This window comes from Arachis ipaensis, chromosome B02, assembly GCF_000816755.2.
Source record: "Arachis ipaensis cultivar K30076 chromosome B02, Araip1.1, whole genome shotgun sequence".
In the NCBI taxonomy this organism is placed as follows: domain Eukaryota; kingdom Viridiplantae; phylum Streptophyta; class Magnoliopsida; order Fabales; family Fabaceae; genus Arachis; species Arachis ipaensis.
The window spans coordinates 13,655,108-13,669,526 of NC_029786.2; the positions used below are offsets into that span (position 1 = coordinate 13,655,108).

Genomic DNA, 14,419 nt, shown 5'->3' on the forward strand with positions numbered 1-14,419 from the left:
TTTTCGGATCGCTTCGGATCGGAACAAAATTGATCCGTTATCTTTTTAAAACTGAATCTAAATCTATTTATATCAGATCCGGTTCGATTCATAAATACCCATACTTAGATCCATATTATAATTATTCTTTTTAAATGAGAATTTTTTTATCCCAAACATTAATTTTTAGATAAAGTTATCTCGATAAAAATAAATAAATAAATAAATAAACCCTCCCTCCTTCTTATCAATCCTGCTTCTAATCATCATCATCTTGTTCTTCTAATTTTTTATTTTTTTTTTTGGTGACTATCTTGTTCTTCTATTCGATGGGAAAGCTTAATTGTGAAGGCTATAAAAAATTAAAAAGTGAGGATATATTTGCTCCTTTCTCGATTTTTTTTTTTTAAATATCAGAGATAATGGGTGGACTTGTAAATTTCCCAAAAATGTAGTCCCTTTTAGGAAAACAAAGGGGCAAAAATGAAATATAATTTTCTAAAAATCACCTTTTTAATTATTATTTAATAAATATTTTATGTTTAAAATGTTATTTATTTATTTATTTTAACTAACCTATAATTTTATTTCTATTGTTGTGTTATCATTAGTTTTTTAAGATATTGTTAAGACTTGTTATATCATTGTTGATTATTTAAAATTTGATGTTGAAACTTGTTATATGTATTTAATTTTTTTATTTAAAAATCGCAAATCCAAACTGATCCAAACCGCTTGTAATCGAATCGGATTTCCAAAAAAAATTTATCCTATCCAAACCGCACCGCACATAAATTAAGCGTTCGAATCGGATGACTTTTTTCCTTAAAACCGAACCAAACCGCACTGCAAACACCCTTAGTATGCATAGTTGTAAAAATGGACCGGACCAACCGGTTCGACCAAAAAACCAGTGAATCGGACCCTATACCGATCCGGTCTGGTGTTTGAAATGTACAAGAAATCGAATTGGTATGAACTGGTCAAATTCAGAATGAACTAATACGAACCGATCAAACTCGGTGAGACGGTCTGACCGAACCGCTTGAGAGTGAAAATATTTTCAAAATGCTGGAGGTAGGGTTCGAACTCCTGCCCTCAAGGAAACAAAAACACTCCACAACAACCAAACCACTATATTTCATATTAAAATATATGTGCAAATTTTACTTTTCTTGCAAGTTTATCATTCAAGCAATATTTATTTTCTCTGTTCAAACTTTACATTCCAGTATTTTTATTTTTCATTTCAAAAGTCCTTTGATCTAATGGAGGACATTTTACTGTTTTATTTAAATTCAATGCAATTCATTTCAAATTCAGTCAATTTATTTTCAAAGTCTTTTATTTATTTTTTCATATTTCCTTAAGTTTCTATTCAATCGAAAGGTTTTTGATGCACTATAAGAAAATTGGTACTCACAAAGATGAGTAAGTTTTGCTCCCAGATAATAGATATCGAATCACCTTCGATTTGCTAAAAATTGATAAAATATATATAAAATTGTGTTTGACAGAAGAAGAGACATGGATAGAAATATTGTATTTAGAGACACTGAATTAGTATATTTTGTGTCCATCCTGACAGAAAAAATATGGAGACAATAACAAAAGACACAACTTATTTTTTATTTTTTTTATTATTCTTATAAATTTTTTATAATTATATTTTGAGTAAAGTATCGTTTTTGTCCCCAACGTTTGGGGTAAATCCTATTTGTGTCCCTAACGTTTAAATCGTCCTATTCATATCCCTAACGTTTGTAAAAGTGATTCAATGTTATCCTGCCGTCAATTACACATCATGAGCGCTTTAGTTTGAGTTTTAAAAATATCTTCTTGAAGTTAGAATACAAATGTCTGGGATGGAATCGATGATCTACTCCGAAAAATAGCTCATCAAATGTTGAAACTAATTCCTACAATATTTACATAATTCACTTTTCTAGGGGACATAATTGAATCTAAACACAAATAGTGGGTATAATATTAAAATCGAACACATCCAAGTGAGACCTAATTGAGAATGAATACATCCAAGTGAGAATAATTGAAAAATATAATCTGATTTGTTAGTATAATTGATAGTAGGATAACATTGAATCACTTTTATAAACATTAAGGATACAAATAGGACGATTTAGTGTGTGTTTGGATTACAGTTTACAAACGGGAGTTTGAATAAAATTGATTTTGCAAACTTGATTTTGATGAAAAGTAGGTTTGTGTTAAGGTGATTTATGTTTGGCAATTTTTACATCAAAATGAATTATAGTAAAATAAATGTTGTTTGGATTATACTACTCAAAATCACTTTTAGATAAAAAATTACTAATAGACACCAACTTAAAAATAATTTTTGTATATTATCTTATCATTTTAATTTAGATATTTGAATAGATCTTATTAATTAATTTTATAATAAAATTAATATTTATACAATTAGTATATTTTTAGTTCTCTTAATACTCTTTTTTAATATGCTATAATTTATTATTATTATTATTATTTAGAATTAATTTTTTGTTTAATTTACTTTACCTAATAGAATCAATAAATCATATTATAAAAATAGGGGTGGCAAAACGGGTCAAGCCCGTCGGGTCAATTCGCTAAACCCGCTAAAAAAGGCGGGTCGGGCTAGGATTTGGAGCCCGCCAAATTAAAAAAACCCGCCAAATCCGCACCGCCAAATTGGCGGGTTTTGGTGGGGCGGGGCGGTCCGAAGATTTTTATTTTTCTTTTTTTATTAAATGAAAGAGTGATTACTATTATAAAATTAATAATTATAGAATTTTTCAACACTTTTTTTTTTCATTTTTGTTTTTATTCTTCTTTTAGTTATTAACTTTATTTATTTTATTTTACAATTTATTATATATGCTTAAATTATGTGACTTATTTTTTAAGATAAAGATGATTCTATTGACAAATATTATTTTGAACAATTTTATTGAAGTTAAAAATTAAAAAAAATAGTAAAAAAATTATATTATAATATGACTATTTTTTTATTTGTATTTAATTTTTTAATTATTATTTTTTGGTTAATTTTAATGAATTTTATTTTTCAAAAAAAAAAAACAAGCGAGCTAGCCCGCCAACCTGCCAATCCGCCATAAAGCGGGGCGGGCTAGCATTTTGAACCCATTTTAGTTGGCGGGGCGGGCCTATGCGGGACGGGCCGATCCGCTTTGCCACCCCTAATAAAAAGATAATAAAAATAATACAAAAAATTGCAATTATAAAGTGTATAATATCAAATAAATAATTAATAAAAAATAAAAATAATAAATAATAAAAAAAAGAGAGTTCATGTAAACAAAAATAATAAGAATTTCATAAATAATATAATAACATACATAAAGGATAAAGTTGGTAAAAGATAAATAAAGATAGAGTATTGATAGCTAAAAGCCCGTTGGTGAAACGCAGAAGCTCAAAATTGTAGCTTCTTGTAAACGTGGTTTTGAAAGTAAAATCACTTCTACTTCTACGTTCATGGATCAAAAGTTTACCAAACCAAAAATTGAAGCTTTTAAGAAGGTTAAACGTGCTTCTTCTCCTGTAAGTTATAACGCGTTTGCCAAACACACCCTTAAATGTTAGGGACACAAATAGAATTTACCCCAAACGTTAAAGATAAAAATAATACTTTACTATTATATTTTACCAGATAAAATATAAAAATATAAAATTTTATATTTCTGTCTTTTATATTTTATTTTTATTATGTTGTTTTATCTTATTTTAAGAAACACGTAGCCTAAAAGAACAAATGGCCCATCCACTCTAACAAGTAACCATTAGCTCAAGCCACTTTCACTATTATTGGCTATACTTGGCTAAAACAAGCTGTTCACGGAATCTAACCTTTATGTAATTTTAACTTGCAAAATAGGGTTGTTTTTGGTATTTTCAAACACACAACGACAAAATAATGACCATCAACCGAACCGTACATGTCATATCGGTATACCAATAAACTAATTGGCACATGTGAAAAGTTTCCCTTTTTATTTATTCACTTTTTAACCACGATAAAGCCAAACGCCTCTTGTATCTTCTCCTTATTTTTTCCTCTGAGCTCAGAAGTCAGAACACTTTCGGGAAAAAAAAAAAAAGAAAAGAAAAGAAAAGAAAGAGACCCTTCTCTCCCCTTACTTCATGTAGCTTCAATTTACCCGAGTCAGAACTCATAACACGTTAGCTTCAACTCAGAACTCGACTCGCTCGAGTCCAAAAGAAACCCAACTCGCTCTCCCTCATGGCCAATCGCCATCCTTCCGAGGCTCCCGCCGCCGACGACTTCCTCGAGCAAATCCTCGGCCTCCCGAACTTCGCCTCCGCCGACTCCACCCTCGCCGGAGGAACCGGCGCCTCCTCTCTCGCCGCCGCCGCAGCTGCAGCTGCTGCTTCTCCAGCGGCGCCGATGATGCTTCAGCTAAGCTCTGACGACGCCTCCGCCGCGTACCTCGTCGGCGCCACCGCAGGTGGTGGTTTCCACCCGTCGCCGGTGTACGAGCTTGGGCTGAGCCTGGAGCAAGGGAATGGAGGAGGGTTCTTGAAGCCTGAGGATGCTTCTGGAAGTGGAAAACGGTTTCGTGACGACGTTGTTGATGGAAGAGTTAAGAATGTAACAATCATTTTCTCTTCTTTCCCTTAATTTTTTAGAAAATTAGTGAAATTCTATTTCTAGAAATATTTGTTTATTTATTTTCTCTGTGCCCGCGCGCGTTTGTTGCTTTTTGTTTTTGTAGTGTGTTGAAAATTGATACCGAGAGTGAGAGTGAGGTTAGTGCTTCAATGATTTCAAATTCAGTATAATATGGTAGTTTGCTTTATACTTTGAGTAAACAAAAAGAGTTCATGTTTTTGTTTATGCTTTCTTTTTTTGTTTTTTGGTCCATGCGATTTATTTTGTTGTATTTTATCTATGAGATTTGAGAGGGTTTATAGCTTTGGTGTATTTAGCTTTATAGTGTAGAAACAGGGTGAGCCTTGGCATAATGTTGAGATTGCTGGCTTGCAACCCGAATCTCGCATGAAAGCAAGGGTATGTAGGTTCATTCTTCTCAGACACCACTATATAGGAGCTTCATGCACTGGCTTGGAGAATAAGACTTGAGAGTTAAGTTTAGTGAGGGGTAAGAAAGGTGACGATCTTAGTTTAGGAAGGANGTATGGCTGTCTACTTGTCTTGTGTCTAACAAGTAACAAGTGAGAATTTGTTGGTGGAATAGGAGTTGGTGTTCATAGAGAAATGAAAGATGTAAAGGGAATGTTATTGCAGAAAATAGAAGATGGAAAGTTATGTTGAGCATTGTTTATATGTGAATATGCTAGGTGTTTCCTCGGTTTCGGCTTTATGCTAACTTACTATGCCTATATAGTAGCAAAAGAAATTATAGAACATTTAGTTTGGAGTTGATAGAATCAACACCAAGTGTTGAATGGTACTTTTTCTGCAAAATTGAATCTCAGAAATAAGACTCTTCAACATGCTGTAGTGGTACGTTTCTTGGGCATGCTTTTGTTGATGCTGACTTGCTATAGGATCAACGAGTGCTCATATTCAAATTTTTGTACTTGGTGTCTGGATCTTTGTTGTGGTACTTTAGTTGGAGTATATAGCCTTTTAACATAATGCAGGAAGGGTTCGAGATGAAGATGAGTGTATTATGACTGTAAGATAGGAGCTCACTCTTAATACATTACTAAAACCCTGTTAAAATTGTTCTCATGGAAGTGATTTAACATTCTGCAAATATGATACATTTGAAACTCAGCTATTCAGGTCTGGGGGTTTCTGGTTAGGGCCGTTTCCTTTGGGTCTTTTAACCTCAGGTCTAAAATTATAGGACACATAATATGCTTGGTTTTGGCTTGGTCTTATATAAAATGCTTTCTTCTATGCTTTTTTCTTTCCCCTACTTCCGAAACAATAGCAATTTTTGGTGTTCTTTTGCAGGTTTTCCATGGGCAGCCCATGCCTACAACTGTTCCCGCTGCTCCACATCCACCAGGAATGCGCCCTCGGGTGCGGGCTCGTAGAGGTCAGGCTACAGATCCACACAGCATAGCTGAAAGGGTGAGCTTCTGGATATTTAAAAACATACTCTGCTGTTATGAAGATCTATTTATTTAGTTTTTGGCTGTGATGGTGTTTTAATTTAACTTTAGGGAGAAAATTGCTTTTGTTAATTCCTCAATCAGTTATTTTTCTTCATCGTTCATGTTACCAGCTGCGCAGAGAAAGAATAGCTGAAAGGATCAGGGCCTTGCAAGAACTGGTTCCCAGTGTTAACAAGGTATAGACTACTCAATACTGTCATTATATTGGACTCTTTAATTTTGCATCAGCATCAATAAAATTTGGTTCTTTGAGTTTTGACTGATTTCTGTTTCAATGTATTGTAATGTTGGAACACAATTTTCATTTCTTGCTTGATTAGAACATAATGACCTATATTGGCACGGTTTGTGTCCGTCTTTGGCAATGTGAATGTGTTTGTAGACTTCTTTGAATGTAAAAGTTTCTTGAAACATAATGCTTCAATATATGAATATGTAAATTGCTGGGCGATCTAGGAGCATCCGTTGTTTTTCCCCTCATTTTATTTACTAATAAGATAGTGAATACATTGTACATGATATCACAATATAGTTAATCAAGGAAAACTGCTTCTATCAAAGGGGTTTAAGAGGAAAAATGTTTACCAATGTTCTGCTTAGATGTGAAGTCTAGGGTGCTTGAAAAACGAAATAAATCTCTTCTCAATTTCAAGATATAATGAAACTTCTTTTTTTAAGTTGTGGTTCTGCAGTATTCCCGCCGACTTCCTGCACCTGCAGTTGTCTAATTATTTCATTTTTTCTGATGTTAGCTTATGTTTGCTTTGTTCAGACAGATAGAGCTGCTATGCTCGATGAAATTGTGGATTACGTCAAGTTCTTAAGGCTTCAAGTGAAGGTTATTGCCCTCGTGACACTCATCAGATTTCTATAGTTATTTTTGCTATATATCTGTCTGTTCTTATTAGGTCTCAATTTCTAATTAATTACTGCTTATAATGGGAGTTGCTTGACTCAGTTGGAGTTCCTCAATGGAAGTATGATTTCCCATATTTTTGTTAGTTGTAAACCCTTTTTCTCCTACAAACATGATAACAACTTCATGGATTTCTCTAGCCATCCATGGGAGTAGATATTGCTATTTGAATATGAAAAATTATAGTGAAATCAAAGCTCCTAATAGGATACAATTTTGAATTTTTCACCGATTTGAAACTACAAGTGCAAAGACTTTGCATAATTGTTTATTCATTGGGGTTTTTCAGGTTTTGAGCATGAGTAGGCTGGGCGGTGCCGGTGCAGTGGCTCCATTAGTAACCGACATCCCATTATCATCAGTCGAGGTAAGTGTTATGACAAATGTGTAGTTTGCAAAATTTCACTTTCCTGAACGACTCATCAAATTTAGTACCTTGATCAGGAAGAAGGCGGCGAGGGAAGAAACCAACCAGCTTGGGAGAAGTGGTCGAATGATGGCACAGAAAGGCAAGTAGCTAAGCTAATGGAAGAAAATGTTGGCACCGCCATGCAGTTCCTTCAATCAAAAGCACTCTGCATCATGCCAATCTCACTAGCTTCAGCGATATACCAGTCACAACCACCAGACACCTCTAGCATAGTAAAGCCAGAAACTAACCCTCCTTCATAGACACATATAACTAAGTCATGGGGTTCCCTAGGGATTCTTGAATGATCGCAAGTTTGCCACCTCATGTTTATACAAACTCGCAATAAAGTCGATCCTACCACTTCATTTAAGGAGAAAAGGGCAAATAAGTTCCTAATCTTTTATCACGAAGACAAATAAATCCTTCACTAAATTAAACTTTTGTTAATGGGAGACACATAAGTCCCTCTAGGGATGGTTTGAATTTGTATAGAGGGACTTATGTGTCTCCCGTTTACGAAGGCCAGGAACTTATTCGTAATTAACTTTGGTGAGAGACTTATTTGTCTTCGGAATAAAAGGCTAGAGACTTATTTATCATTTTCTTTTATTTAAAATATACTCAATTGTTTATGGATCCCCATCACTGTGTTGTGAGTGTGTGTGTAAATATGAGGCTGTGAACTTATGCTCATATAAGAATTCTAGGGGGTTCGCCCCATCAAGTGGTGCCCCTCAAGGGCCTACTCTACATTGCTGGGACCCAAGACCCAAGAGTCATTTGTCTGTTCCAAATCCCACCCTTAATTTTAGTCATTGGTTCCATCAAGTTGCAATCGAAGTCAGATGCCATAGTCTTTTTACCTTTCTTTTACCTTTGTTAAATACAGGGTTCTATGTCAATGTATTAAAAAATAGCAGGCCCCATCTTGTCTTGCTAGGTTTTCAATTAAAGGGAGGAAAATGTCAAAAGCTTTCTCTTTATGTTTTTTGTATCCATGGGTGGGTGTTAGTGGAACATGATGGAAGCACTTTTTTATAGTGGGGGCTTAATATTTTTTTGGTTAGTGGGTAGTGGGACCTTGTAAAAGGCTTAGAGTGGTGTGTATATTTTAATTAGTGATGTAACCTTAGAGAGTTTGAAAATTGTAGAGATGAAATGGATAATGAGTTGCTTTAAGAATGCTGGTTCTTGCAAGTCCAATAGAAAATGATGATGCTTTTTTGTTTGTGACTTGTTTATTCTAAAATAATTGGTCTTCTTATCTATTGGTGTAAGCACAAGTTTGTGGGTGCTCTCTTCACCTAATCTTTATCAGTAAGTTGTAACCTTATGCAACTATAAAGTGACAATAACAATTCCATTTTGGTATATATTTCATACTTGAATATCTAATGACTATGATTTATGAATACCCAATACCAATTTGCCATCGGTTTCTATAATCTATCATAACCTACTAAAATCATTCTTTGCTAATAATAGGTGGGAATGGACTATTCATGTTTATTCTAATGTCAACATTCCTTCAATGTAACTCTCAACTTACCAGACAAGTCATGTCCTAACATGGCACTAAAATGTAGTCCTACGATGTGAAACCATTCATCCTATGCCTTTTGACCTTACAGTCACACCAACATTATTACATGTATGAAAAATGAAGTCACCCTAATGACAATCACCTTTCATACTTCATGACTCCACTTTCATCCTCCCATTTGGTTTAGTGTTCAAATAACTAAACTAATTTTTAGAGGAATCAAAGTTAGAGAAATTAGAGTAGATTATTACTACCAACATTTGTTATGATAAATAATTAAATATTATACGTGATACACATTAATTCTGGCTTTAAAATTACATTTGGTTGGTAAACGAAAACCAAATAGGCACGAAATAAGTACTAAACTACTAATACTTTTGGTAAAGGGTGCATAAAGCTTCTTTGGAAAAAGGCACTTTCAAATTTTCGTCATGTTCTCATTTTTTATTATTAAAATACTTATATTCTTTTAGAAAATGTTATGTATACACAAGAAATTAGCTATCAAATTAACTACTATATATTTATTTATAAATACATGATAGATGGATTCAAAATTTTAAATTTTTAATATAAAACATGAATTCATAATACAATTTTATTTTTAAAATTGTCAGCACAATAGATTAACTTATTCAAGATCGTAATGTCAAAAGATCTTAACTACTTGTTCTTGAATACTTATCAGCAAACTTTAAATATATAATATTTTAGCTCTTTTGGATTAAGTTAGTAAAACTCATATATATAATAAAAAATACAAATTCAGTAGAGATTATTTCTCATCTTATTAATCTATTTACTTTAAAAAAAGTTTTTCCAGTCAAAATACCTTGATCTAATAGGTTGAGAAAATCAAGATTTTATGTGAAATAAAAAAAAGTAAATTAAGTACGTAAAATGTAAAATCTTAATAAGATTTAAATAGTAAAATTGTTAAATATAGTACAAATTTTACAAAATGATTGACTCATTTAAAATGATGATATTGAAAGATTTTAAAAACTAAATCAAGATTCTAGTTACTAATAACCGTATCTTCACAAGAAATAGAAATAGAAAAGAGTACATCATGGTCTGCTATGCAACAAGCCACAACACAAACTTTAATGAGGAATAATAAGGCCCATTTTATATTGGGCTAACAATAAATTAATGAAAATGGGCCTAAGCCCAAATATCTTTCTTGCCAAAAGAACTGAGCGTCTTTCTTCATTCAGCATTTCCCTTATCAAGAGCTATGCAGAGTCACAGTTTCTCAGTCACAGCAAGTCAGCAACAAAATGATGGCGTTGTTGCAACAACCATCTTCATCATCAACGTCATGCACCATCTTCAGGAACCTTCTCATAGTTCCCAATTCAAAACCTAAAACGCAGTGTTTAACTCAGTTCCAATGCAAGAAGATGAGCAAACCAATTTCGCTCAAGTGTTCCTATTCCCCTTACTCAATCGAGCAGCAAACTCAGCAATCGCAGTCACAGTCACACGTGGCGTGCCCTAAGCCATCGGAGATTCAGTGGAAGAAGGAGCTATGCAACTCCGTCAGCCTCATCGGCGTCGTCGCCGCACCGGTGGAGATCAAGAACTTCCCCTCCGGTAAGGTTCTCGCATGGACCCGCCTCGCCGTTAAGAAGAACGCCACCCAGAATTCATGGTAACTATCTTTGAAACCGGATTTTTATTCATTCATTCATTCATTTTTATTTTGTGAAATTATATTATGCATTTGCTTCAATGGAAGGAACACAATTCTCTTGTTTCTTTTGGAGAAATCAGTCTTAGGGTTTGGAAGTGATAAATTTGTCTTCGCCATTGGAATAATATTTGAGTCGTCTTTCGTGGATTCATAATATGCTTGTATCAGATTAGGCTACTCTTTATTCGAAAATGGACGACTAGTTAGTGTTATGTACAAAATCTGTACATGTATGAATTTGTTTGGTGATCGATGAGGGACGGATTTGTGCAGTGTGGGATGAATTCGTCATATTCAAATTCTATAGGAGATTGAGAGGTTACTACATGCATAAATTCTTGTTAGAGAGGACTTGTATGAGTTTGTTACATCTGTTTGGTCTAGTGCTCAAATTTAGTAACAATACATGGATATTTTTTTCCCTATAGGAGCTAAGAATGTGCGAGAGATTATTAGTACATGGCATGAGGGTCGCATCCGATGAGGTCTTAAAGTAGATGTATGCAGCTGTTGTTAAATGCTAAGCAGAGACTGCTTCTAGAATTTGAACGTTTGACCTTCAAGTTACAAAATAGAAGGTTTACCTTTACGCACGTTGAAACTAAGGATTAGAAGCTTAGTCGGACAGTTAGTATTGATACTAAGCGACCTCAGCTATGGTAATCTTTTTGTGTCAATGTAGAGATGTGCTAGTGTGTATAATGTCGGTTTGATTTCCCTTGTTTGTTTTTGATTTATTTTATTTGATTGTTTTGTTCTTGTGTGTGCACTCAATGTCTTATGTTTTTTGCTTTTCTTTGGCAAGCACCTTTTATTATTGCATTGCATTCCATTTCTTGTTATTTTTGCTTTTCACAAAGTTTATATTTTTATTCTCTTTAGTAAGCACCTTTGGGTTCTACTGGATTGTATAACCAACCCCTTGTTATTATTCTCTTTTTTTTTTTCTCATCCACCTTCTTTTGTGGTTTTTCTAATGAAATTTTGTTTTAGAGAATGTCAAATGATTTGAAAATTTGAGTTTTATCTTAATACCACAGCAAACTCCTCATTTTGTGCTGACTTAAAATAAGTGTCTTTCTCAAAGAAGCTAGTTTTTATAATCAGGATTAATTTGACGTTCTGGGATGAGCTGGCCCATGCTGCTTTTCAGCATGTACAGAAAGGCCATCAAATTTACGTCTCTGGTCGTTTGGTGACGGATACAGTTGAAAGTGATGAAGGGAAGCAACAAACCTACTACAAGGTTTCTGTGATTACCGATAAATAGTTTACTTTTGTAATTTTGTTTTCTCGCTGCTGTCTGCAAGTGCATCACTATGTTATGTTCTCTCAGGTGGTTGCTCAGCAACTGAATTTCATTGAAGGGAATTTCTCGCCAGGATCCTCACATGATCAAGACTTCGATTACACGACATCTGGTATGACTTCTACTCTGAGGAATATAATGCTAACTTCAGGACGATTTGTTTTTCACCAAGATGACATTGACTATCTTCTGCTATTATCTCAGGTAAAAAAGCAAGTTATCCGGCAACGAATACTGGTTCTGTAGTTGAGTTATGGCAAGCATTCTTTGCTAGCCCAGGGGAGTGGTGGGACAATAGGAAAAATAAGGTAAGTTTTCAATATTAATATAGAAAAGTTGAATATTTGGTTGTGCTATTCCCTTTTAGCATTATGGATAAGTATTGTGTGCTGGCCATTGTTTCTTGTTTTTGGAGTTGCTTTGCCCTGGCACCCATACATGATCAAATTTACTTTGGCTTTACTGATTTATCGATTTCGTTTATTTTAAAGCACAAAAGTTTAAGGATAGATGAAAGCATCTGGTTCCAAGTCCATGACATGTATTAGGTCTTATTGAGATTCAAATAATAGTCATAATTAATCTGATTGATTTCATAAGCTCCTTTCATTCTCATGTCCTTACAGTTTTTCATGCTTTCCATTTTAGCATGAAGCGTCAGTTATTGCATTGAACCATAACAAAGGGGAAAATCCCAACATTTGGCAGCTTTGGATTATATTTAGTAGATCAAATCTAATTAACAATTCAATTCCTCAACTGTGGCTGAACTAACTCATGGAACACCCTTCTGAATTCTTTTTATAGCCATGTCTAACTTGCTTCTTAAAGTAGTTTCATTTTTTTCGAAGTCATCATGAATTTGTTACGCTTTATATGTTAAAATATATATATATTTTTAAAATTGCAGAGGAACCCAAAAGGCCCCGATTTTAAGCACAAAGATACAGGCGAAGCTCTGTGGGTCGATGGCAGATACAATCCACCATGGGTCAAGTCCCAACTCGAAATATTGGATTCAAGAATGGGATCCCTATCGGGTCACAACTCTAGGATGCCTGTAGATATGGTGACTGCAGATGAGATGTTTTCTTTCTGAAGGTTCACTGAATCCTTGTCGGAACCAAAATTCAATGTCAACTGTGGAACTTCTTTGTACAGTTTCCAATTTACCCACAAATTTTTATTCTTTTTCATGTCGCCGTTGTTTGTAATCTGTGGTGGTAATTGGTAAATCAACCGGGATGATCATAGTCGATACTGAATTTTGCATGTATACTTAATTATATTGTACTATCTTCTGAATCTTCATAGGGAGAATGATCCAAGTTTCTTTTATTGTGATAGCTACACTCAATGACGGAGAGGCTGATTGTTTCATTGCTAGCATTTTGGATAATTTCTTGTATGGTTTAATGGCATTTGAGAACTCATAATGGGAATCTATTTGACCAAACCTGATATTTTTTAACAGAAGATTTGATTAATAAAGCAGCTACATTAGTTGGCCAATGGAATAGAGTCAATAACCTATACAATATTAGAATCCAGAAGGAAAGTGTAATATAAACACAGTTATCTAGTTATCGTTGTACTTTTAATTTATTTATCATCATTGATAGAGTGTAGACGCTAATTATATTGGGATTCACATTTATTTTGATTTTTCATGGTATCTCACAAAGCTGTTGGTCAGTGGGTTGTTGTGTATACAAAGCCGGATTGTCCATTTAATCGATGGATGGATGGATATTATGTTAACTTAGTATGATGATTATTTTCATGTAACATTTATTGTTTGGGATTGTGAAGGTGTTAGGCAAACCCAACTCCAACTTCGGTGGAGGGGAAGTTGATTGATCTGAATCATGTGTCTACGTCATTGAAATGGTGAAAAATGGAAGAATCCAATGAGGCAACAACTCAAAATTATTAAAGCAAAGCTAGTATCTAGGATAATGACTAAAGGGTTCATGCATCTCTTGTCTATTTTTGGATTGATGAGTTTAGGACGTTACCATAACCATGTCTGCCCAATTTGGAGAATCCCATGAGTGATAGGCATGGACACTGTCTCACCACAATCAGTGAGTTTTGAAAACCATCATCATCATCTCTTTCTAGCATCTCTTAATCAATTATTATTCGTTGATAGTATCCTTTCTTCGACAAAAAAAAAAGGAAGAAGATAAATCGATACTATTGTGTCATGATCACATTACACACTTCACAAGTGTAGTTTCTTTTTATTCATGTAATATAAGGGGTTTTTGCTACTTAATTAGAATATTTGGTTAATGAATAGTTTCTCAAATTTTAATCTCATTATACTACTATAAACAAATTTAATATATTAATTAGTCTTTTAGAAGTATGATATGACAAATTTGATTATGTTGTTGATTTATTATTTAATTAAAAAA

At 33.8% G+C, this 14,419-nt stretch overlaps 2 protein-coding genes and 1 long non-coding RNA gene across 4 annotated transcripts in view; all 3 read left to right on the plus strand.

The window, feature by feature from the left end:
- The window catches only part of LOC110268719, a 10,480-nt gene extending 6,813 nt beyond the window's left edge, over positions 1 to 3,667 (plus strand). The window contains exon 3 of the long non-coding RNA XR_002357111.1: positions 3,656 to 3,667. This is a non-coding gene — a long non-coding RNA (uncharacterized LOC110268719). The remainder of the gene's footprint in view (positions 1 to 3,655) is intronic.
- LOC107624894 (transcription factor UNE12) lies at positions 4,044 to 8,815 on the plus strand. Of its 2 annotated transcripts, none has more exons than XM_021115527.1 (6): positions 4,044 to 4,606; positions 5,951 to 6,070; positions 6,225 to 6,290; positions 6,887 to 6,952; positions 7,320 to 7,397; positions 7,475 to 8,815. In XM_021115527.1, exons 1-6 carry the CDS (start codon positions 4,247 to 4,249, stop codon positions 7,700 to 7,702), a joined length of 918 nt encoding a protein of 305 aa, XP_020971186.1. In that variant the 5' UTR covers positions 4,044 to 4,246; the 3' UTR covers positions 7,703 to 8,815. The 2 variants fall into 2 exon arrangements, with proteins under 2 accessions (XP_020971186.1, XP_016182857.1); XM_016327371.2 differs by having other exon boundaries at positions 4,047 to 4,615.
- On the plus strand, positions 10,212 to 13,427 carry LOC107624893 (protein OSB1, mitochondrial). The gene is made up of 5 exons (XM_016327370.2): positions 10,212 to 10,645; positions 11,795 to 11,933; positions 12,024 to 12,108; positions 12,201 to 12,304; positions 12,907 to 13,427. The coding sequence occupies exons 1-5, from the start codon at positions 10,272 to 10,274 to the stop codon at positions 13,093 to 13,095; spliced, it is 891 nt and encodes a 296-aa protein (XP_016182856.1). The 5' UTR covers positions 10,212 to 10,271; the 3' UTR covers positions 13,096 to 13,427.

What these genes read in the sequence shown, in the direction of transcription:
- LOC107624893 (XM_016327370.2), top strand. Translation starts at nt 10,272, where the DNA reads ATGATGGCGTTGTTGCAACAACCATCTTCATCATCAACGTCATGCACC. An exon ending in AACGCCACCCAGAATTCATG is followed by an intron (nt 10,646 to 11,794) that starts GTAACTATCTTT and finishes TTTTATAATCAG; the next exon opens with GATTAATTTGACGTTCTGGG. An exon ending in AGCAACAAACCTACTACAAG is followed by an intron (nt 11,934 to 12,023) that starts GTTTCTGTGATT and finishes ATGTTCTCTCAG; the next exon opens with GTGGTTGCTCAGCAACTGAA.
- LOC107624894 (XM_016327371.2), top strand. Translation starts at nt 4,247, where the DNA reads ATGGCCAATCGCCATCCTTCCGAGGCTCCCGCCGCCGACGACTTCCTC. An exon ending in TGGTTCCCAGTGTTAACAAG is followed by an intron (nt 6,291 to 6,886) that starts GTATAGACTACT and finishes TGCTTTGTTCAG; the next exon opens with ACAGATAGAGCTGCTATGCT. An exon ending in TCCCATTATCATCAGTCGAG is followed by an intron (nt 7,398 to 7,474) that starts GTAAGTGTTATG and finishes TACCTTGATCAG; the next exon opens with GAAGAAGGCGGCGAGGGAAG.